Source organism: Gambusia affinis, linkage group LG18 (assembly GCF_019740435.1).
Source record: "Gambusia affinis linkage group LG18, SWU_Gaff_1.0, whole genome shotgun sequence".
In the NCBI taxonomy this organism is placed as follows: domain Eukaryota; kingdom Metazoa; phylum Chordata; class Actinopteri; order Cyprinodontiformes; family Poeciliidae; genus Gambusia; species Gambusia affinis.
The window spans coordinates 6,588,944-6,612,961 of NC_057885.1; the positions used below are offsets into that span (position 1 = coordinate 6,588,944).

The following is a 24,018-nucleotide window of genomic DNA, read 5'->3' on the forward strand; positions in this document are numbered from 1 at the left end:
TTTTTGACTGAAAACAGAAAACCTTTATTGCATAAAGTACCAGACAGCAAGAAAAAATATGAGCAATACAACAAGCGCAATGGTTTGACTCATGCAAATTACAAATATCATCCTCAACGCAAAGTTTCCCACATATCCCACAAAAGCTCTGCCGCAAAAAACACCGGCTGTAAAATATGGGAATATAAGAAATCAACATTTCAGTGTAACAACAACATCATAAATAACTTTCTCCGGTGACTAAAAGGGAACAACAGCAAGGTCATGCCTTCAGTTTTCTTGAAAACGAATCTGAAATAGAAACAAATGAGCACTCAAGTCAACAAATCATACAGTAAACTCACATTAAATTAAGCAGAAAATCTTATAAAAAGTAAGAGTAATAAAATTTTTTAAAATGTGTGAAATACCTTTGATGTCAGCCATCCGTCGGCGGCTTCGTGGTAAAATGCCATCCCTCCTCGGAACGGACTCCGGCGTTCTCAGCACTTCCTCCAGGCGACTTTGCTCATCGCTTTCCTGCATGGCAGATCAAAAGTAGTTTACTCAGATCTTTTGGAAGAGAGGTGCTGTTCAAAGATGATATATTTCATATGGCTCTGAGTTAATTTCCCTCTGTACCCACATGTTGCCTTTTTCCCCTGTCTGCCAAATTGTCCCCTTAACAGCTAGAGGTGTTGAATGGTTTGGTTTGGGAGTGTTTGAAACACCAACCTGTGACGCTGGGGTTAGCTGACCTTTCCTCCTGCCCACAGGCGTGCTGGGCCCCGGGCTTTCACCTCCGATCTTCTGCCGCTCCCTCTGCAGGAGGACGGCCTGCCTCATGGACCTGTACTCCAGCGAGAAGTTGCTGATGGTCCTGCAGAAATCCTCCGCTCTGGTGTCTCGCACCATGGCTCGGGAGTAACCCAGGAACATGAGGAACGAGTGGAACCTTGAAGAAGGAAAGACAAACGGCAGGACAAACGATAAGTTCTAAATCACGGGCGAAGATGTTCAACGTTCGGTGTGTGGTAAACGTGTGCAGCGTGCCTGTTGATAACCCGACGGTGGACGGCTCTCAGGACCTTCAGCCGCTCCTCGCACTCTTTCAGGATCTTGGGCAGTTTGTGACGGAGCGAACCCTCCGGAGCGAACATCTCCACGTCTTTCCCTTTCCGCTTATCTCCTTTTCCTCCTTTCCTCTTTTCCTCAGCCTTTTCCAGAACCTTCAGCTGCTCCCATGATGCTTTGCACATGGCCTCCAGCTGCGCAAAGTTGGACTGGACTAGAGAGTAGTCACACTGCAGAGATGAGGGAGACCTTTGAGCACCAAATGTGACTTTGTTTAAGTTTTAACATTTGTTTTTTTTCGTAGTTATTTCCCACCTTGCTGGCTTTAGTGACGGCGGTGATGTCAGAGTAGAGGTCAGAGGATTGTGGGTAGAGCTGCAGCAGGAGCACGCAGACGTGGTGCAGCAGCGGCTGGCGCGTGTGCGTGTCCCGCACCTGGGACAGCTTTCCGAGGTAGCTCAGCTCAAAGCCACGGGCCTTGGGGAGATGAAACCACTTCTCAAACATGGATGAAATTAAGTAGAAATGAAAAACGAATCTAACAGCTGCACTCCCTCACCTTACAGCCGTTGAGAAAGTTACCGATGGCTAACACGGTCGCTAGGATGCACCTGAAGGTCTGGCTGGCGGCCAGCTGCTCCATGGCCAGCTTGAGGTGGAACAGAGGCTCAGCGATTTCCTATAAAATGGATGGACACACATATAGAGGGCATTGTGGGAACTAGAAAGCACACTGTGCCTTGCAGAAGTGCTCATTAGTTGCTACAGTCAAGGATTTTATATAGACTTACACAACTTAGTGTGTCAGTTTTTAAAAAGTTTCACAACCGTAAAATGTGGCTTTAGGAGTTGTGCTCTGTTCAAGATTTTCCTCACAACAACGACACGTGGTGTGACAAGACGTTCCGGTCAGAGAAAACCATGTGAGTAGAACATGTTGCTGGAATATGCTGATAGTTGCCATTAGCAGCTTGCTAGCAGGCAAGCGAATTAGTTTCTCGTCGGTCGCTAATTTGCAAGCAAGTTGTTTTTTAAGACAAAATCTAAAATGAAACCAGCCCTTGATACAAGGCAAAGCATAAACATTTTCAATGACAAATAAAATCTATTTGCAGTTAGCAACAATTTGGTGCTATCAACAAGTTGTTGCAACAACAATAAGTTGTCGGCAACAACCTGTTGAGCGTTAACGTATCAGTCAGATGACTTGTAGCGCCTTTATTGAATTAAAATTTTTAATCTCTGGACGTTGGGAGAAGCAGCAGAGCTACATTTCCGTACCATTCGGAGATCAGTCAAAGTGACAGTCATGACAGGTGTCGCTGCTTCTGTCTACCTTCTCTAAGGAGTCGTAGTCCAGAGCGAAGGTCCAGAGCTGAAGTCTCGTACTCAGGTGAGGTATTTCCCCCAGAGTGAGCAGGCACAGTTCAGCCTGGGCCAGAGGAGTGTGGGGGTTCTGGGCCTTGGCTTCGTTGATCAGGCAAAGCTCTTCCTCTGTTGGGATCAGAGCTCCAAGTCGCTGTTGCAGAGGAAATGTGAAAACGGTTCAAGCTCGTGCTGAAGAGAGCAACGTAAACGCCCTGTCAGAACAAAAGTTTACAGGTCAAACACACAGGGTGGGTGTACCTGAATGTCCTCTCTGTCCAGCACGCTGCTGTCCATGCTGTAGATAGCAGGAGGGAGGAGGCGAGGTGGAGGCAGGCTGCTCAGGGCGATGGTTATGATGTTACTGCGCTTCATGCCCAGCACTGAAACAGACGACTGCTTCTGTTGAAGAGAAACAGGCAACACACTGTTATGATGCGATGTAATGTGTTTTTGACTGCCTTTTGATTGCAACACAGAGATTTTGTTGCCTTATAACTTAGAATTTGATATACATTTGGATGGTTGCATCATTTTATAAATCACATAAATCCTTCAAAGGACATGGACGCCAATTTCTGCCACTATTTAAAAAAAAAAACAACTTGACTCTTGACTCCATTAAGTCTGACATGACTATGACTATCTCATAATGAGATAGTTTCTCTCATAAGAATGAAAAGCTACCTAATAACTATGACATTCACCTGAAGGGTATCTCATAATGAGATCATTACTGTGAGATATAAATTTATTTATTGTTTTCATCAAAGTGGCATGAATGAGCCTCCATATGTTTGAACTAGTGTTTCCTAAAAAAAAAAACAACAACAATGTTTTGACCTAAATTCAAAGAATACAAAAAACACACAAAATCTGAACATTGGAGATAAAATAAAACGTACCTGGTGATGAATCTTCAAACATTACCATTTTGCTGCATTGATTTTAAAATCATTCACTTATACACCTACAGCAAATTGAATGCGGACTGAATGACCCAGTTACACTGAATTTAATAGAAAAAGTAATGGCTAAAAGATTACTGTCATGACAGCTTTTTGATTTTGACTGGATTTTCACTAGACTTACCTACTTTATAGCTGCTGATGAACTATAAGCCATTTTTATTGATCAGCTGACTTCAAAAACCACCAAGTCATCCAATCTTTTCATAGATCGTCTGTCTCATATAAAACTGTCACAACATGGCAACAGTTTCAACAAATATGGAAGAAACACATATTTGTAAAGGTTGCATACTGCTGCTTTAATAGAAACATGAAATTGTGTATTTTTGACATTAGTGGAATGTCCACAAGTTTTTCTGCACATTTGTAATGGAAACTTGATTATTGCTACATCCAACCCTCAACACACATAGAGGCTTACTAAATCAGCTGCTGGGCCTGACATAACCAGATCGCTATGGCAACTCACTTTGCCATTTTGTCTTTTCATAAAACACTTCTTATAAAACAGAAGTCATTACAATAGTCCTGGTTTCAAGGGTTTTATCATTCTCACCTGCCGCCCAGAAACCATCTTAAAACTGGTGCTGGTGGCCTTAGACTCAAACAAATACTCCAGATGGTTCGTGTCCAACTGCACTGGCTCCAGCCCGGCCCATATAGTCTGCTTCCCAAAGCGCGTCATCTTGGGAAGCGGGGTCAGGTTCTGGAGTTCCCTCCAGTGAAGCTTCAAGGTGTGGCTCTTAATCCCTGCACCTTCAGATGGTGAAGGTAAAGCGGGAGGTGCAGGAAGAGGTGGTGGAAGAGGTGGCGGAGGAGGTGCCACGGACAGGTGTTGACTTGGTGGTGAGGTGAGGAGCCGCTCTTCCTCTTCACTGTCGTCTTCATCGAAGAGGTCCGAGAAATCCAAGGTGTTTAGGCAAAGGCACGCGGCCGGTTTAATGATCGAGTCCCAGGATTGGTCAAAATCCCAGGTCAGGTCCTTGATTTGATCCGATTCCTTCATTGGTCTCTTTAAGAAATGAACGTGTTACAAAAAAAACTTAGAGAAGTTATTTTTTCCTCAGCTGACTCCAAAAGGCATACCTCTTCTTCATCCTGAAAATGAACGAAAGCCTCGTTGAGGATCTACCAGACCTCGTCTTCTGTGCCCTTCATTCCTCATGGAAAAATAACTCCTTGCTTTTCCTGTACTGTCTCTTCTCACTGCGCAGTCAGCCTCCACCTCACAGACACTAAATCTCCATCTGAACGTCTGTGGATGCTCTGCCTCACTTGTCCACCACAGGAGTGCTGCGCTCCCACGCCCAGAGTCCCAATTTCTGAGCCACCTCTGGCCAATCCTCACTCCACCGTAACCTGTAATTGCCTCCGGTGTCGTGTTTGTTCCCTCACATTCAAAGCGTCTGACCTAAACGTCCGCTGTTGTTCTTTTGCAGCAGAGCTCTGCAACCTCAGAGAATTCTTGTGAGCCTTGACGGGCTGTGTTTAAGTCCTGGTTCCAACTCTGATGAGAAAATTCACGGAATGCCTTTCCCTGCTGCTCTTTCAGAAGTGCCTCTGCAGCTGCCCTCTGACTTTCATCCCCCCCCCGTGTGTGTCCTGAATGAACGTCCGGCGAGTTTCGGTTGGAGAGCGACGAGGGCGAGGGATGCACTGGCGCATCGGTTATGGTTTATTTGAGCTGCGCCCTTTTCCTTCATTTCCTTATCGAGGCCGAATCTCCTGTTTGTGTTAGTATCATGGTGTATATACAAGCCTCTTTATCTCGTTCTTTAGATCCGTTACTTCCGTCCACTTCAGTTAACACACACACAGAAGAGCACATCTTGCTTTCAAGCAATTTCCTCTGTCAGTTTTATGAAGACATATTGTTCTTACGTAGGGCGGTGAACTTTTTATGAGCAGAATTGCTCCAAATATGGAGGAAATATTCTCTTGAAAGCAGTACAATGCTTTTGTCACATCAGTACTAGTTGCTTGTTTTGAAAGAAAGCCAGGTAAAGGATACTGCAAACAAGTTCTAGTCAGATGAGACCATGCAAAACACTGCGGGGAAGCTAGTTACTGGTGCAAAAGATCGAAGTACAGGGCTTCCAATGCATCGTCAGTGTGCATAATATTATGAGTATTACATTGCACATGTCATAATCTCACATAAATAGTATATTTTGCTTATCAGATGGAGTCTCACTGCAGTAGATGCTAACAATGCCGACGTTGGAGGGCCATTCTGTACCAATCCGGTACAGAATTTATGTTTGTGAGTCTCGTACTTGATCTGCTTTAGGTTTTATGTTGGATTTCCCTTCCTGACACAACCCTCTGCATTTTCCAGACTTGGGTCTGGTATGAGGAATCACTGGCTTGTGACCTCTTATAGCTGCGCTTCTATCGATGTAACAAAATATTTGCACAAGGCGACTGAATTCGACAGGATGCCACAATTTTCGGATTTTATTTGTAGAAACAAAGAAAATTCTCAGTATTTGTCTATCGCATTAAATATCAATAAAATACTTAACGTTTGTGAGGCAAAATGTGAAAAGACTTAAGGACTACTGCCAGATGCTAGAACAGTCTCTAAAACAGTATTTGGTTTGTCCCCAAGGGTCTTTTGCATGGTCCACATGCAGCCTTAATGAGGATCCCACCCTCGGCCATTAGGTCTCCCCTAATTACACTTTATCTCACTCAGTAGTCCTGCTGTCTGCAGCAGAACTCATGGGAGAAGTCAGTCAAAATGAGCTCCATTTGCCAGACTTAATATCGTTTAGGCGTTTATTTATCAACACGGCATTTTAAAAGTCTGCTCCCAAATGTACATATTCACTGCTTGTCTTGGCAGTGTCTAAACTTTTACTTCTTCAGCCTCCCAAAGACAGCTTTTACTCACAAATAAGCAGCAGACTTGTTTTGGCCGGGCTCCAGCTACCAGACCCGATAAGTGCAGCTGCAGAGTTGTGGGGACGATGCGGCGCCCTTACAGAAAGGGACACGTTTTCTGTGGGAAAAAGCAATTTTCGGGATGCGAGGATGTTCTGTGTCTCGGTGTGTGTCTCTGTGCGGTGGTGGCTGTTTAAATAAACGCTTGCAACTCCCCTCCCCCTCTTCCTCTCTATTGCGGGTCCCTAAATGGGAACTCAACCGTCTGTAGATCGACTCTAACAGCGCCAAGATAAAGATCAAGACAGAAATCACATGTAATTGCTGCATGTTTGAGGGTTTTTAAGATGTCAGGGTCAAAAAAACTGAACTTTGACTTCGTCATGAGAAAGGTCAGCTTGAAACGGGACGCTCTTCCAACATGTTTAAATGTAGTTTTGTAAAACTCAAGCCTGGTCTAATTTTTTTATTTTTTTATTTTTTTATCACCACGCCATTATTGTCGTCTTGAAAACTTTACGTGTCTCCACAGTAACTGTCGAGACCTGCTACTCAACACTTTGACCGTGCACCGTTTTACTTCAAGTAAACGTCTCATTTTCCTCAAAGACAATAACATAGCAGTGTACCAGATTGCCTCGCAGCACGTATTCAATACAACAATGAAAAGTGGCAGCAGTGACCTGCAATCCCATGTCCAGTTGGTATGCGCCTTTCTTTGGGAAAGATGATTTACGGGTTCACAGAACCACTTTTAAGATGTTTTCCAAAGCAAAGGTAGAGGGAATGCAACATTTCAAGTTTTTTGCATCAAAACACTTTTTTTTTTTCCAGCAACTATTTAACTTAAACCAACACTATTTGAAAGATGCATCTTTTGACACACAAAGGTTGATTTCCATCATCTTCGCCGTGAGCAGGATGGAAGATGAAATGGAAAAACCTTCAGTCCATTAGATCCACATGTGCTCTGAATATTGCTCTCAATTCAAGCGTCACTCAGTCTTTTTATAGTTTTCTAAACGCACCCATAAAAGTCATATAATGTTCAAAACACAATAACGTAAAACACTTTGCAAACTCATAAACCCTGTGATTAAAAATTTATTCTGTCTGGTCTCACAACACAAGTTAATCAATTTCTTTAGCAATTTCCTTTTTGCATGCACTAAACATACATTGTCCCTTTGATTAAATCGCAATTTAATCAAAGTTATCTACTGCATTTTTCAGAGTGAGAAACAGACTAAATCCACAGTGAGGGGAGCAAAACAGTGGCAACGATTCCCAACAGAGCACTTCAAGACGGTCTTCAATGAATTTTAAACCAACTGTTCCAAATGTTTTAGTTTAGGTTTTGTTTCCTATAATTGGTCATAGTATCTTTGTTTTTTATCCACAATGATTTTTTTCTGATCCTTCAAAAAGTATAGCAATTTATTTTTATATGACAGAATACATTGTTAGTGAACTGTTATGTAACAACATGTGGGAATAAAATGCATGAACTTTCCTTTTTAGATACCATTGTGTTTTTTCGCTGTCCTGATAAAGTAACGTTTATAAGGTAACACCTTATAGATCGTAGCAATCAAAAATTCCTATGATCTCAGTATCTGGCATGTGTACCGTATCTGTTCAAATCGCATATTATTGCACGTTTTTATGTCGAGTATTTTTTTAAAAAGACTGCTGTTAAAGAAGAAAAAAAGATGGTGTCCCTCCTTTTTTTAAAAAAAACCTATCTTCTTAATTTGGACTAATAAAGGAGAATACCTCCCAGATCTCAAGTTACCAGCAAAAACGTCAAGAAGTCAAAGAATTATTTCACAATAAAAACATTTCAAAATATGGATTTAATATTAATAGAACATGTTTTTTAAACGATTTTATAGTTTTATTTTTTAAACGATTTTATAGTTTTTATTTGTCTTTATTTCTGTACAGAAATAAAGACAAATGAATACAGCGCCACTAACCTCAGAATTTAAATGATCCGACTAAAATCTTTACAACTAAACTCAACATGTCAAGACATAAATAGGGGGATTTGATGAAGAAAAGTTTGAAGAGACACTTGTTATATATTTATTACGTATTATTTACTATGATAGAGCAACAAGCTGTAAAACGGAAGAAACGTGCACGTGTCATTGTTTTCAGGTCGTTCTAATTTCACCTCGTTCAACTTATTTTGAAAGCCACGTTAAAACGGAAGTCGCACCGATCTCTGGCTCGCGCTCCCGCGGTGCTTGGTGTACTGTGTGAGTGAGCGCGCGCGCGCCTTCCCTGACCATAGCTGCCTGTCATCGCTCGCGCTGACATCACGCAGAGGATTTGCCACAATGTCAAACATAAGCGAACAGCGCGAGCTCATGGCTTCACCGCGCCACAATGACACGCACCGCCGCGCGCGCCGGCTCGTTCTCTAATCAAAAGACTCTGCCGACCTTTTATGGGTTTATTCTCTGTCCTACGATGCTTTTCGGGTAAGATGGGTTACTCCGCTCTTATTTTGTTATGTCTTATATTTGGGAAATGCCGGAAATATTGAGTACTTATTCAGTAAATATATGTTTGAATGTTTCGATTTTAATTTTAAAAAATCGAAATATGTTGTCCGCGTTTATTCTTTATGTGAAAAGTTCTCAGGCTACCTATAACAGTGATGCTCTTTGGTTATTACGTAATGGGAGTGCGGACAGTGCTGAGCAGATGTTAGAGAGGTGCTGTGATGATGTGATGTGATGTCAAACCCCGCTGTTTGCGTAAAGACAGCATCACTTCTACACCACTGCAATGCTGGTTTTCGCAATCCATCAGTGAATCATTGTTTAAAAAAAAAGAAAAGAAAGTAGAGCACTCAGAAAATTTTTTTATAAATTAAACCTCCAAATGAAATGAGTGTTAGCATAAATAATTTTCAGAACAAAGTCAAGTCCATGAAAATAATAGTTTCCCCCCCTCTAGATCCACGTAAGTGTTTGAACCCAGTCAGAGGTCATGCTGCGGAGGGAGTCTGACACCCACAGCCTGTTTACCTCTGGAGAGACGTCAGATAATGACTGTGAGGTAAGGCTCTAAATCCTTTTTGTTTTTATTATTATCTTTTTTTTTTTTTTTTCAAAACTTGTTTTTGGATTACCTGGCTTTTGACGTTACATTACCGTACGTAGAAATGAAGTCATACAGCCAGCTGAGACACCTAACAAGCTTTCATACCGCCTAAACCAACTTAAAATGCAATTTATAAAATTGAGGTGACAAATTGCATGCATTTTATTTTGCTAAATTTGAAAAACTATTTATGTTTAAAGGTCATTTAAATATATCTTGTCATGTTTAAGTGATGGCATTCTATTTTGGATGTAAAATATTCAACAATTGTGTTGGCAAAGTTCCCAGCTCAAATATGAGTTTATAAAGTGAAGCTTTGTATTTGAACAAGTGATCATTTGTAAGAAAATTGTAATTTCAAAACAACTCGTTTGTGCTTCAGCAACTTCCTCCCAGCAGCTGTTTCCTAAATAAACCCCACTTTTATTTAGGAGAAGAAGAGCTACCAAAAAGTACATTCTGAGGACACCGTCTGTGTCACAAAAATAAAATCTAAACACCTAATCAAACAACATCTACAGTCAAACTGAGAAAAAAAAGCTAATTATTGCAACTAAACATCCAGAAGAATAATTTGGAGAGAGGATTTTGACTCAACACAAATGTGGATTTCAACAGTAGTTGTCAAGTTTGTACTAAGAGAAAACACATAAAAGTAAAAATTGTTGTTAAAGAGTCAGTTTTAACTCAGTAAACTTTATGCTCACAAACAACAAACAACGGCTTTGGTTGATGCCTTGGTCTGACTGTTGACTGCCAACTTCAGTGTTCTGTACTATCTCACTATAACATGAACCGAACCCTCAGATTTTCAATTGTTTCATAATTTTGGGGGCAATTACATCTTTCCAGTTGACATACTGTTTTCAGTCAGCAGCAAAAAATCCATTTCGCTTCCATGGTAACCCATTCGCATTTCCTTTATCACTTAAAACTTGTCCCAATGCAAATAAACAATACAGAAAGAAAGAAACCCATTTTAATATTGATAGGTTTTATGGCTTTGAAATAAAATGGTGTTTGGCTTTTAGTAGCTAAAATATCCTGTTACAGTTTCCAAACATTTAACCGATTCTGGAAACCAACGTTCTCAACTATGTAGCTCAAGCGGTTTGTCATTAAAGCCCTAAACTCCACTGACGTAGGAGTTAGCTTTTAATATTTGGGCTAGTAAAACTGCTAGCATGTTAGCTTCTGCTAAAAATAAGCTTTAAAAAAGCTTGTAGAAAAAATCTGTCAGCTTAAAAAAGCTTAAGAGCTTAACTTTTTGACACAAGTGAACCTTTCTGCTAATAAAAACCACAGCTCCGGTGTGCCATTCATCAGCATTATATTTCATTTTCAGACCTCTGCTGAAGTGGATAAGTTTAGTGGATAAAATCGAATTCACATGTAAGCATCAGCTGATATCAGCTCAGCCAAAAGTAAGGAAATCGGGGCAGTCGGTCGATTGATCAGTGCAGAAATTAAATACAACCCATATAAATATCTCACCCTTCCTGTTCTCTGCTCAACGTTGACGGACAAAAATAATGGTTTATTGAAAATTTTAAGGAAAATTCTCCAGATCAAATGTTTATGCAGCGTTTACTACCAAAACAAATTCCTTGATATTGTTGAAACGTCTGCGTTATTGAACACTGGGATTGCAAACTAACATACTTGATTAAAATTGTAATAATTTGTGAGATCAACATACAATGCTCTCAAAAAAACCAACAAAAAAAACCCAACTTTATTATGTAATCTACAAAGAAGTGTCTTTTATGATAAGTGGATGTGATGTTAATTCCTTCCTCGGCTTTAATTACCCCGGTTTTTAAGCATTCATGATTTCCAGCGTCTGGCAGAGGCAGCCTAATCAGCGCCCGGTTTTCAGCTCTTGAAAATACAAGTAGGTGGAAAAGGTTACATCACAGAGCCATTAGGAGATGCATAATTTAAAAAAAGAAAAAAAGTTTAAGGAAACAACATCTTTAAACTTCCTTCACGCAGCTTTGCTAATCTGCCGCTGGCAGGCAGTGAAAAGGGGGTAAGAGGCATCAAAGAGTCACCAGTCCGTCCTCTCTGTCTTTGTGTCTGTCTCAGATGGGGGCGAGTTGTGGAGAGGTAGATATAGTGTGCCTGTGCGAGGCCGGTCCCCGTACACTTTATTCAGAAGCACACGCGCCTACGCTGGTGAGTGCTCAGGCTTCCCACTTAAGTGTCTGTGGCGCGCGGCAAAAAAAAAAACTCCACCGCGCTGCGCCGCGCCGCTCACAGCTTTTCTCTACATGTAAATACGCGCCTTTCACCTCCCGCCGACTTCTTCCGTGTCTCTGTTGCTGCTTCTGTTTTTCTACTGTATGTCTTACAGGAGCAGCTCAGAGCCGACAGCTGTCATGTTGCGTGTTTGTGTGTGTGTGTGTGTGTGTGTGTGTGTGTGTGTGTGTGTGCTTGTGTGTTTTTCCCCCTCAAAGTGTTTTCAGGATCATTCACTCTCGGCTGTCTTCTTGCTTTTCTGTTGTCAGGGCACTCTGCTGTGTGAACACTGTGGAAAAAACAGAGTCATGTTAACCAGGTACTCTGAGGGATATGGCACAGAGGTAATATATATAGCATATGTGTGTGTGTGTGTGTGTGTGTGTGTGTGTGCGTGCGTGTGTGTGTGTGTGTGTGCGTGTATGTGTGTGTGTTTATCAGTTAGCTAAAGCACCCCATACACTGAGCTCTCTATATTATACTGAACATGTCAGACCTACATTGTCTTGGAAAAGCATTCAGAACCCATGAAATGTTTCACATCTTGTCACTATCTTCTTTTTTTTCTTTCACCAAACAGAAATCTAGAATGTTTGGCTAAATAAATTATACAGTATCAATTCTTAAGTGAACCATAGTTTAGTGAGAAGTAAGCCTTCTGAAGTTCAGACCACCTCTAACTACTTGATCAGTTTTGGTTTCAGTGGCCCCAGATGGGATAGTCATGGTTTAAAGAACCTTCCCTTTCAGACACCAATTATATGCAGAAGTCATTCAACATTTTGAGGTGTTCATTCAACTCTTCCAGAGGAGATCAATACGGCCGGGATATAAATAGGATAACATTTATATAAGTGGTGAGCTCATTGGTCATGCTACCGAAGGAGGCATCATCTGGCTCATGCATATTAACAACCGTGACATAATGAAAAGTCACACATGAGCACATGCGGTCAGACACATGCCACCACCGCAGGTTGTTTCTGACAACCAATGGCCGTGATTCACCGTCTCTTTTTTGCATTTTTTTTTAATTGAACGACGACTGATATTTTGATCATAATGTATTTTAATGTTCCTCTTCGCCGCAGGAGGAGTGCGCGTTATCCGACCCTCAGGGAGAAAGCGATGCAGACGCTGACATAGAGGACACAGACTGCAGGTTGGTCTTACAGCGGGACCTCTTCACCACGTTTTGCTTGGCTTGCACTTTTTTTTATTTATTTATTTTTCCGTATAATGTATTGACCTTAAGTCTGATTGGTTCAGAATCCAGGAGCACAGCTCTCTCCAGCGAATCAGCTCGCGCAGGCGCAAGCGTCCTCGCGTGGCGCGGCAAGACACCACGGAGAGCGAGGACGACGGAGGGCGGAGCCACAAAAGCCACCGCTGGAACCTGCGGCTCAGTCCCGACAGAGCACACAGCAGGACCATCCTGGAGGTAGAGGGACAGTCATCAAACCGATTGGTTTCATTTAAAATAAAATACCCCATAGTTAGTAGTTTATAGTTTATCATTCTTTAACAATGGATGGTCTCGAATCCTGAGTCTTCTCTCTTCTCCTCAAGTGAAAAGTTGTTTTACACTTTGATCCAGAGAAAAACATTGATGAGTTTCTTTAGATTTTGATGCAACAATGAGTCCTTTAAGCTTTGAAATGTTCTTCAGCTGATAGAAGGCCGATTTTGTAACTGTCTCTATGTGGATCTGAATGTAAAAGTGAGAGTACATCAACACACACAGATTGTTGTTTCCAGTTGTAATAACTGAAGCTGTGCATTGATCGTTTCTCTTTAGGTCCAATAATAACTTGAGTTTTGTTCCTAATCAGCTGGAGAAAGTTCCGGCACATCCACACACTGATCAGTTCTAAGAATCTGTTTAGTGCTTGAACAGGTTCAGAGTCACCTGGTGACATTGTACTGTAGAGCTGTGTATCATCTGCGTAGTTATGGCAGCTAATCTTATTTCCTGTTACAACCTGAGCTAGTGGGATGATGTAGATATTAAATAGGAGGGGCCCCAGGCTTGAACCTTGCGGTACCCCACTCTTGATTTCCGTCTGTTCTTCTCCTCTCCTGATAAAATAGTCATGGAAAAAAAGTAGATTTTGTGTTCGGTGAACCATTTCTGTAATGATTTGGCCTCATGTTTGTGGTAATTGTCCTACTAACAGACCGAATGACGACTTGTTTTCAGTCTACAGGCAGAATTTGCCAGTTTTTGTTTTAATATCCTGTTATTTGAGAGCTGATGAATAATTAGCTCACAGCACATCAGACCTGCCGCACTTTTGTGCTTTTGTAACGTTCGTCTTTTGCTTGTTGGCAGATTGACCTGGAGTGTTTGTTACGGCTAACTTGAATATTAGTTTGATGTAATCAAAGCAAGCAGGTCTAGTTAAAGACCCAGTGAACTCCATGTTCACAGAGTTTCCCAAGTGAACAGTCAAACTTCGTCCTTAACGAGAAAAGGGTTCTAGGCTAGCGTTAGCCACATCACGATGAATTTGACCATTTTCATAGTTCACCGGCTGAACATTCTGAACTGAGCTTGTTGATTTGTCGTACTTTATATTAAATAATTTTTCTTTTGAAGTGTTTATGTTGGTATTTATGATCTAGTGACATACTGATTATGTAATCTCCAAGCATTTGTAACTTGCCTTGCTTCTGTTTCATCTCTTGTCTTTGCTCTCACTCTCGCCCACTGGCCAAAACCCTTATTTACATATTTTATCTGGTGTTTTTATTTTATTTTTTGTGTTGGGTCACAGGGCAAAACGAGTCGGACATTTGGACAGTAAAAGAGTCCGTTTAGATTCTCTCTCTTTTAACCCTGTTATTACTGTCCGGTCAGCGCAGATGGGATTTGACAGGAGCTTTTTGTTTCGCCTCATAAGCTGTTATCCCACAGTCAAAAAGTCATAATTAGACCCAATAAATGCCAGCTGCTGAACGATGAATTTGTTGTGGAAAAAGGGCAGAAGCACTTCAAATCAAAGCCATAAAATCTAAATACGTGATATATAACAATAGTTAAAACAGTGACAAGAGTTGCTGTTTGTTTCTAATTAAATCCACCTGCTGTTTAAACTCATCAGATGTCCAAAAATCTAAATTAAAGTCAACATCTTTGCTGTCGTTACATAAAATTTCTGACTGTGAGAAAAAAAAACCTGACATGGTTTCAGTTTGCTCTGCTTAACTTTGCAGCGTCTTACGCTCATAAAATTTGAAATTGGTGAAATAAATATATTTCCATTTAAATCCCAATGTTTAAAGCAAAGCCAAAAGTGTGGTAGCAAGTAGGGATGAAATTATTAATTGTGTTAATCATGTTAATCGTGACTAATGGATTATTGAAATAATTGTAAACTAATTTAATAATTCATTATTAACTGCAATATATGGACTCAAAAAAGACCAATAGAGGCAAAACTGTACACAAATATATACATGTTGCATTTAAGTTAAAAAATATCTTTGCCTGCAATTATGTTTCACTCAGAACTCATCAAATAGTTTAGTTTTAGCTTCACCTGGTTTAAGTTTTGTAAATAATAATAATAAAAAAAGATTTATTAAGTGAGTTTTGCTATCCAATTATTAATTGGTTAATCCTACATAATTTTTTTTCCATATGGTTTATAAGACATAAACCATTTTATGCCTTATAAAATGCTTCTATCGACCATTTTATAATACATTTTTCTAGCTTGTTTTGATTCTTACATTTCTTGGTCTCTAAAATCATGACAAAAAACTGAAAAAAATTCTTTGACTTTTCTCTGGTTTGAACTGAAGGAGGAATCCAGACGTAACATAACGATCCCCGTCCTTTGCCTTGTTTCCATCCCTCAGGAGAGCGTTTCTCAGGTGAGGCCGCTCATCATCACCGGGCCCAACGTGGAGAAGCAGAAGAGTCCTTCGGATGGGTCCCGAGGCTCCAAGCTGACCTCCCTGTGGCCCTCGTCTCTGCCTCTCCCCGTCAAGCTGCTGCTCCTGCTGCCCGTCTCGCTCTCCCTCGTCATCGTTATAATCTCATTCCTGCTGCCCTGGACCGCCACATGACACAGCATCATGTTTTTATTTTTTTCCCTCAAACATCGCACAAATGTCATCGAGTCTTATGATGTAGTCAATAGCATACTTATTTTTTATTCCTTTTTTTTTAAAAAAATAAGAATTAGAAGTGATTTGATTATTATTTCTGTTTATATTGCGTCGTATTGAAGGATGCTAAACACGTTCTTGGCCGAATCTTTTCAAGGAGCTTACAGTTTCAGTTTCTCACCCCCTCGTTTGTAAAAATAGACTTCTCATTTTGTGGCCCTCATTGTAATGGGGGGGTTGTGGGTGGGGAGGGGGCACCAAGGTGCTCAGGAACCTTCAAACAGGGTAACAACACACTCCATAGGAAAACTTGTGAAAGACGATGCTGCTACACTATGCAATTCCTCTGTTCCTCTGCGGCGCTGTGAGTGCTGTCAATGATCTTCGGTCTCGTCGTGTCCTTGGCCCTGACACTACCCTCCTCCCATGACCTCTTCCCATTATTCTGCCTCCCCCCCCACCACCCTCCTAGGAGTATCTTCTGTTAGCGCAGGGACCTGTGGCTCTAAATAGCCTGCAAACCAATTTAAAAAGCAATAGCAACGGAGATCAGACACACGTTTGCCGTGTATAATCTACTGAACATCTGTTGGTTTCATGAACAGATTACAAGGATCTTTTCTTTTTTTCTCTCTTTTTTGAAGATTAATTTAAAACACCAAACCATAGTAAAAATGAGCTGACATCAAAATAAAATAAGCTTTAGAAAAATAAAAATACTGTAACTATGTACAATAAGTTCATATACATCCACATATTCACATAAAGCCAACATGGTAAATATGAATCTTACGTTACGTATGTTATTGTATGATTGCTGTTTAGAAAAACTGAGCTTGACAATCAATCATGCTAGTTGTTACAAGCTGAAATGCAAACTGGTAAAAAGCCATTTGGCCACTCTGTACTGTATGATGTATTTGTTTTACGATGTTCTTTCTTTTTTTTTAACTTATGAATGATATTTAAACATCAGAAAAGAGAAGTGGTTATTATTCATTATCATGTAACCGTATTCTAGTAAGTACTGTGGGTTTAGTTTAGTCTTCAATCCTGCTGTATTGCTCTTCCTAAAGCTTGCATTTCTTCCACTGTATACATATTTCCATTTTTGTGTTTTATGGGGCAATAAAATGTCAATAAAACTAGATTGTATTTTAACAAAAAAATAATGATTTAAACTCGTCTGGTTTGAGTTTCGGGGTGCGGAGGGATCTATTAACACAAGAGTTTTTGCAGCATTTGAAAGATATTTTCAGTGCAATATATGGCATTAGAATTGATTGGGGATGAAAATTTTTTTCACATTTTTTTTTTTTACATTTTCAGCTGATGTACATTGCAATAAAACAAACTCTCTAAAAAAACCCTTCCCCTCCCTCACCTGTGGGGGCGCTGCACTAAGAGGTATTGAAGGTAACGACACAAAAACCTCTGAAGAAGTTATTGAGCGCAACTTCCTTCTTCACAAAAACGTTAATAAGAATGCAGTGGCGTCATTTAAGCGGCGTAGGACTTTTGCTATAATTTTAATTTGAAGATGTGTGTTTTAAGCTTGAAAGGAATTTGTTTTTGAGACGCGCATTCGGAGATAAAAAGCAACTAAACTAATAAGGATTATGTTAGCTTCTGCTTCACAGATTTATTTTAAAATATGAAATGGAAAAATGTAAACAATGTTTTGGGAATAGAAGCACTTTACATTAAAACAGGCATTAGGGCAAAAATATATGAACTAGTCTGACATATTTTACTCTTTATTCTTTAAAACACAATTTTTTGGATTTGTTAAAACTTTGCCCTGTTACTTAAAACTAGACTATTGAGATTTACTACAGCAGTAATTTGTAAGAATTTCCTCAAGAAGCGGTGAGAAAAACGTAATTAAAATCAAATTTTAGAAGGACTTCGACAGAGACTTGCTTAAGCTGGCTTTGTTTTTATCGAAAGAGTTCTGCTTACTAACTTTTTCCTTCTCCGATTTAAGTTGGATCTGCTTTTCTTCTGTTTGCGACACAAGCAACACTGCCATCTACTGATGAAACCTTGCCTCATTTTTTTATCCACTCAGACTCAACTCCTGCTAAAAAAGACAGATTTTCTATAAAGCTGCATTAAAAAAAAAGTTCTCTCAACTTTAGCTGCCAGTGAATGTTACCCCGCCTATTGACTTTCAGAAGTGTCAGCAGGTTTCGTAACCACTAATACTCTTGTATATGTCTTGTGGTGGTTCAGTGAATGTGTCTGAAATTCTCTTTGCATTGCAGCTTATGCATAAATTTACTCACTAAAGTTAATGAATATTGCACTGATCTCATTTCCTGCTGATTTCAGTGTTTTCACTAAGGTCGACCTTTTGGATTTTGGTTTCTAAACGTCTGAAAAACAAACAGTCGTCTGAAAATCAGCATTTGTCCAGTTCAATTTTTCTTCATATTTTCCAGTGTTTTCATGGCAACATTTTGGAACTGAAATGTTTAAAATAAAATGGATTAAAACATGTTCTTGCGCCTGAACTTTTCAGAAAAGAGAGAATCTTCCTGGGCATTGCTGCTGCTCTCGATCAGACGGCCTAAGGGTAAGGCTTGTGGAGGAGGGGTCCCATAACGAGGTTAGATTTTCTCTTGCTACATGCCGTTGTTATGGTAACAATCAGAACTGCTTAGAGAAAACAGACTTTTCATAAGTAGATTGTACCCAGAGTTTAACCCTCTGTTTAAACGTCAGTGATAAAGTGATCACCACGATATCTGCTCACCTACAGTCCTACAGAAGTATAGAAAAAAATAAATAAAAAATCTTTGTGCCCTACTCACATCCAACTCATAAGGATGATAAATGTGGAACGTACTTTATTGCATAGATGTTTTGTTTTGTTTGTGCATTTCTGAGAACCACCTGACTCATTTGCCCGCCTGTTGTTCAGGAGTTTCACTTTTCGTGTGAATGGCCAGGAGAGTGACACAGCTGCAGTGGATTCAGGTAGGAGTTCGTTTTGTGAAGCGAGATGTTGCCCACCAGCTCCACTTCCATTTCGCCCACACGCAGCGCTTCAACTTCGGAGAATTTCAGCAGGATTTGATTAGAGGCTCACTCTGTGTGTGGACGCAATCAAAGACCTGGTGCAGAGGTTTTCAAAGGCTTTTAAAGGAGCCACAGCCAGGAAATAAAGTTGGACAAATTTGTAGTAAACATTGGCAAAAAACTAGACTTTGTTGTTATTCAACAAACTCATTTTAAGGTACACAATTTAATATTGTTTTACATTAGCAGACAACCTAATATCAATGTTATCTATAACTATAGAAGTTGCTTTTTTCTTTAGATCGGCCTTAATTATTCATGGCATAGATTCAACAAGGCGTGTGAAGGATTGCTCTGAAACTCGTTTCATTGACATGATATACGTCAAGAAATTGCTGCAGATTTTGGCAGCTGCACATCCATGATGCAAATCTTGAAAATCCAGGACAGAGAGCTGCTGTCTGAGGAGCCTGGTGGAGCTCAGTGTCATGTCTAAGAAACCAGCTTGAGATCATTTTAGTTGCATGATATGTAGCAGGGGAAGTAATTATTAGAAGTGTTGGACAAGATAGGCAACAATACTTAGGCCTAATCAAGGAGTCTGGTGATTTGTGGGAGCAGGCAGTGTTTTTTCCAATTTGTTGTTCAGATTTTGTGAGTCAGCGCAAATTGTACCATTAGTTTCCTGTTTTCTTTTGTTATTTTTTTTAAAATACAGTGGTGACCCCTAGTGTTTGGCTTGGTTTTTGCTTGAGAAATATTGACCATAAGGAATCCGTTTTGTGTTTTTGTCCACTTCAAAGACGGGGAACGGTACTTTCGAGTTCTGCTGCCATCAAACAAGTCTAGTTTACAGTGTCGCCCACCTGTTTCTACTCACAGCCAACATCAAAGTGAACGAGCCAACAGGTGCTGTGTGGGTTTTTTCCTTGCCCTTTTGGCCTCCTCCTTTCAGTTGTGTCTCGAGATCTGTGACCCAGATTCCACATAGCTTGGACATGAAGGAGAAACGTGATGCCTCTGTTGACCCTCTGGGTATATTCATGGGGCAAGAGTAAAGATGCTTGCCAAGACTAGAGTGGACGAATCAGACCATTGTGACTTGCTTCCAATTGAGCTACATAGTCTGAACTGAAGGTCTGGCACTTGATAAGGACAATCACAGGTTGGAACGTGGAATCCATCTGGGAACTCAACAATAAAATATATGAAGAGTAGCTATAAAACACATGTCCAAAAGAACTTGTGCTTCAACTGCTTTCAAAACTGTTTGATCTGAACGCGACAACAGACAACCAGCTGAGAATTTTACCTACTTATGTTACACTGTATATATGTGGCACCTTGATTATAACAGGAACTGTGGGAACTTGTGCTCCTTGAATGTTTCCATGCAGCTGGAGAGAGAGAGAGAAAGAGAAGGTGTGACTGGAGCAAACATGTAACACTTGCTGCTTAGGGGATGAGAAGCAAAGGAACACACAGCAATCTCAGCAACTCGAGTGGACTATAACTTGGACATCCACGACCTGCGCCTGCGTCAGAGCTTTTCCTCAAAAACTTCAAACAGTAAGGGATCCACTGTCCTTGAGCATCTAGAGGCCAAAAAAGCATCAGCTAATTAAAGGGAGAAGGAGCAAAATGGCAGTAGCTAATCCATGCCTCCAGAAAGAGTCGATGGAATGGAAGAGAGAGGTGGAGGAGAGCAGGAGAAAACAGTGGAGGGGGAGGATATGCCACCAGGCTATGGCTGAAGTGAGAGTTGAGGATGAGGTGGAGGAGGAAGGTAAGGATGCCAGCAGCTTTAAAAAGGTGAATGAGGAAGAAGAGAACAGGGAAGTAGGAGAACCTGAAAAAGAGAAGGAAGAGAAAAGTGATCACTCGAAAAGAAGGGAAGATGAGGAGATTGCTGAAGCAAATACAAAAGACGATACAGATAAAAGAGATGAAACGGAGGGGGAGGTTATGGAGTGTGAGGAGGCAAATGAAGACGAAGAGAAGCAGGTAAAGAAAGTAGATGAGAGTCAAATAATTGAGGACTTGAGAGAAGAGAGGGCAAAGGAGTCAGAGGAGAAGGAGAGGATGATGGACGGAGAGCATGGTGATGAAAGTGAGGAGACCAGACATCTGAAGCCAGAAGAAAATGACGCCTGTGACCTCAGAAAACCGATAAACGAAACGCAGCTTCGGCATTTTCAGAAAAATGAAGAAAATGACAAACAAAAACGTGTGAAATGTGAACATGATGGCACAGTTTTAGGTTCGGCGCAATCAGTTTGCAGTGAAGATCATCAGAATACTGAGAAACAGAATCAAGATGAACTAAACTATTCTAACAACAAATCATGGAGATCTCACAGGAATATTAATCGAGACCGTAAAACTCTGGAGAGCAGCAACGATGGAAGCAAGACATTGACATGTAGCAAAATGACAGAATCTTGGAAAGCTCAAGAAGAGACTGAAAATGATGTTGGAAATCTTCAAGAAGAAGATGCAAATGGTGTGGTATCTGAAGGGCCACTTGATGAGGATGAGAATGAAGAGGAAAGTTTTGTAAAGATGTACTATAAAGATGATTATCCTACAACCGTTTTCCTTGCCTTGAAAGAGTTCAGGGATTCTTTTATTCTCACTGACCTTACGCTGAACACAGAGGATGGCAGGAGCTTATGTGTCCACTCTGCAGTACTGGCTGCTGTCAGCTCACTCATCTGGATAAAACTGAATGAAAGCAGTCTGACTGAAGGTAAACCTGCTCATGCTAGTTCTGGAGGCCGTGGGTGGTCAGTGTCTCTTGGTCCAGAAGTAGATTCTGTCGGATTAGAGGCGGTTGTGGAGTTTGCGTACACTGGACTCATATCATGTTTGAATGACCAAAACGTTTCTCAGATACAAGTTGCTGCTCGAGCAGTGGGCTCCCCTCGAGTTTTGGCCCTGTGTCACCTGTACGAAGAGAAACCCACATTACTTTGCAAAGACAATAAAAGGGTAAAACTCTCTGCTGCAGAACAAATGAGCATCAATCTGGAGTCTATAAAGCAGTTGTGGATGGACAGAGTTGGTTGTGATGTCCGGTTGGAAGCAATTGGTGGATCGGTTCTTGGTAAGTACTCAGCCAGTCTTCATAGACCACTGTCCTACAAGACATAGATGTGACTGTGCTCCATATGTTTTTTTCAGAGAGTTATATTGTACCCCATCAGCCCATTATTGCTTCTTTTAGTTAATTCAGCCACTGGGAACTAGAGCAATATCCAACCGATGAAACTGGAGATCACAGACCTCTGAGGACTATTATTTTATTTATTTGTGATGCCTGACTGAGACATTTCTTTACCCTACAAAAGTAAGCTAAATTGCACTAAGGTCTACAGTTGCACAATGGATAAATTAACAACTATGATTTCTAAGATCAAGAAACATCAGAGTTATTGGCATATACAGTTGTTTCCACAATTTTATATTCATTGACCAACTGAGTCTGTGTTTAGAAACTAGCTTAAGCCTGAACAGCACCGACAGAGTTAACATTTGTATCTAATACTCATCACCTTCTTCTCTCTAGTTCACAGAGTTATCCTAGCTGTCAGTAGTGACTACTTCCGTGGGATGTTTACGTTGGGTATGAAAGAGTCCCTTCAGTCTTGTGTGAGTCTTCCGTTCCTCTTGGCCTCAGATCTAGAAGTTCTGATTGGCAACTCCTACAATGGGACTCTTCCCCTCAACTGGACCGGTGTCTTTGAGATCGCTTGCCTTTCTTTTCAGCTCCAGTATCAACCTGCCCTGTCCTTGTGCTTTAGCTTCCTTCAGCAAGAAATAAATGCTCACACTTGTCTTGACGTGGTATCTTTTGCTGAAGCCTATGAAATGGCACATCTTCTTGAAGCTGCAGATGATTTTGTCCTTCGGCAGTTCCAAGAGGTTGCCTGCACCTCCAAGTTCAAGGACCTGTCTGCCAAACAGCTCGTGAAGTACCTGAATAGCAACTCACTCTGTGTTTCATCTGAGCTTGTTGTGTTTAATGCTGTCCTATCATGGATACAAGCAAAGCCCAGTCGAAGGATTAGACTCGCAGATGAGTTAATGAAAACGGTACAGTTTTCCCTGATGACATTTAAGGAATTCAAAGAGGTCCAATCACAGAACATTTGGTGTGATCACATCTTGACAGAGGTTTATAAAAACGTGTCTGAAGACTTCTGCGGCACCCGGACTCCGCAAAAGAGCCAATGCCGTATCTATCTGCCCAAAGAGAGTCTTGTCTTGATTGGGGGCGACCAGATCTCTGAAGACCTGTGCAGCATGGCGTCAGCAGAGATGTTTGGTTTGGAAATTCTGTAAGAAGTCTAACAGGGACAAACAAGGCAATTGAGTGGAGAAGATTGGGAGAAATGCCAGCTTCACCAAGGTTCAGTCATGAAGTTGCTGTGCTCAATGGGCAACTTTACATTCTTGGAGGCAAAAAATATTACGGCAAGGGTGACATCTTTAACTCCGTTTACAGGTGAGGGAAGGCAATATGACAAAGACAGGAATAAATTAGTATGTCATCTATTACAGTTTTAACATCTGTATTTATCTCTGCACTCCACATGTAGGTGTGACCCACTTCAGAACAACTGGGAGTGCCTGTGTGAGATGCAAGAGAAGAGATCCTCTTTCTCTGTGGTTGTACTGGATGGACGATTATATGCTGTTGGTGGATACTGTGAACCTGATCATATGGATACTGTTGAATGTTACTACCCCACTACAAACTCCTGGAGGTAATCTAGAAAGAAGAATAATCAAGAGTTCACTGCCACGTGTATGATTCCACAGCATTCTTTTACCTACTTTATGTCTTTGAACACATTAACACATATGGATTTGTTACTAAAAATATCTTTACTAGTTTAAATGACATGAATGTGGCTATCCTTTGCTTACATCAGTCTCTTCCCTTTCAGATTTGCCTGCCCATTGGATCTACCATTGGGTGGGCATGTAGCAAATGTTTTCAAAGGGCAGATCTTTATCTCAGGAGGACAAAACACTGACCAGTTATGTGTTGCATCTACGTCCCTGTATCACCCGGAGATAGGAAGCACCTTCCTGACAAGCATGAGCAAGCCTCGAGCTCATCACAGCATTGTGGCGAGACTAGGTTGAAATCGGGAAATTTAAATTTCTGAACCCAAATAAAATTGCTTCACAGCGCCACCTTGGGAATTTCACCCAAGGAATATTACTCCCCTTTTTG

The 24,018-nt window shown here is 40.8% G+C and overlaps 2 protein-coding genes and 1 pseudogene across 4 annotated transcripts; 2 read left to right on the forward strand and 1 right to left on the reverse strand.

The window, feature by feature from the left end:
- On the reverse strand, positions 1 to 5,048 carry si:ch211-63p21.2 (FH1/FH2 domain-containing protein 1). Of its 2 annotated transcripts, XM_044098114.1 has the most exons (10): positions 4,476 to 5,048; positions 3,946 to 4,401; positions 2,680 to 2,820; positions 2,390 to 2,572; positions 1,613 to 1,732; positions 1,369 to 1,530; positions 1,033 to 1,283; positions 715 to 934; positions 411 to 519; positions 1 to 291 (listed from the first exon to the last, which is right to left on the reverse strand). In XM_044098114.1, the coding sequence occupies exons 2-10, from the start codon at positions 4,393 to 4,395 to the stop codon at positions 263 to 265; spliced, it is 1,665 nt and encodes a 554-aa protein (XP_043954049.1). In that variant the 5' UTR covers positions 4,396 to 4,401; positions 4,476 to 5,048; the 3' UTR covers positions 1 to 262. The 2 variants fall into 2 exon arrangements, with proteins under 2 accessions (XP_043954049.1, XP_043954048.1); XM_044098113.1 differs by having other exon boundaries at positions 3,946 to 5,047.
- A 3,491-nt stretch (positions 5,049 to 8,539) lies between these two features.
- Positions 8,540 to 16,918, forward strand: si:ch211-63p21.1. Of its 2 annotated transcripts, XM_044097480.1 has the most exons (7): positions 8,540 to 8,764; positions 9,246 to 9,347; positions 11,481 to 11,570; positions 11,903 to 11,977; positions 12,725 to 12,795; positions 12,903 to 13,074; positions 15,498 to 16,918. In XM_044097480.1, the coding sequence occupies exons 2-7, from the start codon at positions 9,279 to 9,281 to the stop codon at positions 15,705 to 15,707; spliced, it is 687 nt and encodes a 228-aa protein (XP_043953415.1). In that variant the 5' UTR covers positions 8,540 to 8,764; positions 9,246 to 9,278; the 3' UTR covers positions 15,708 to 16,918. The 2 variants fall into 2 exon arrangements, with proteins under 2 accessions (XP_043953415.1, XP_043953416.1); XM_044097481.1 differs by lacking the exon at positions 11,481 to 11,570 and having other exon boundaries at positions 8,582 to 8,764.
- Positions 16,919 to 20,450: 3,532 nt separating this feature from the next.
- Positions 20,451 to 23,927, forward strand: LOC122820657 (annotated as a pseudogene).
- Positions 23,928 to 24,018: the final 91 nt, after the last annotated feature.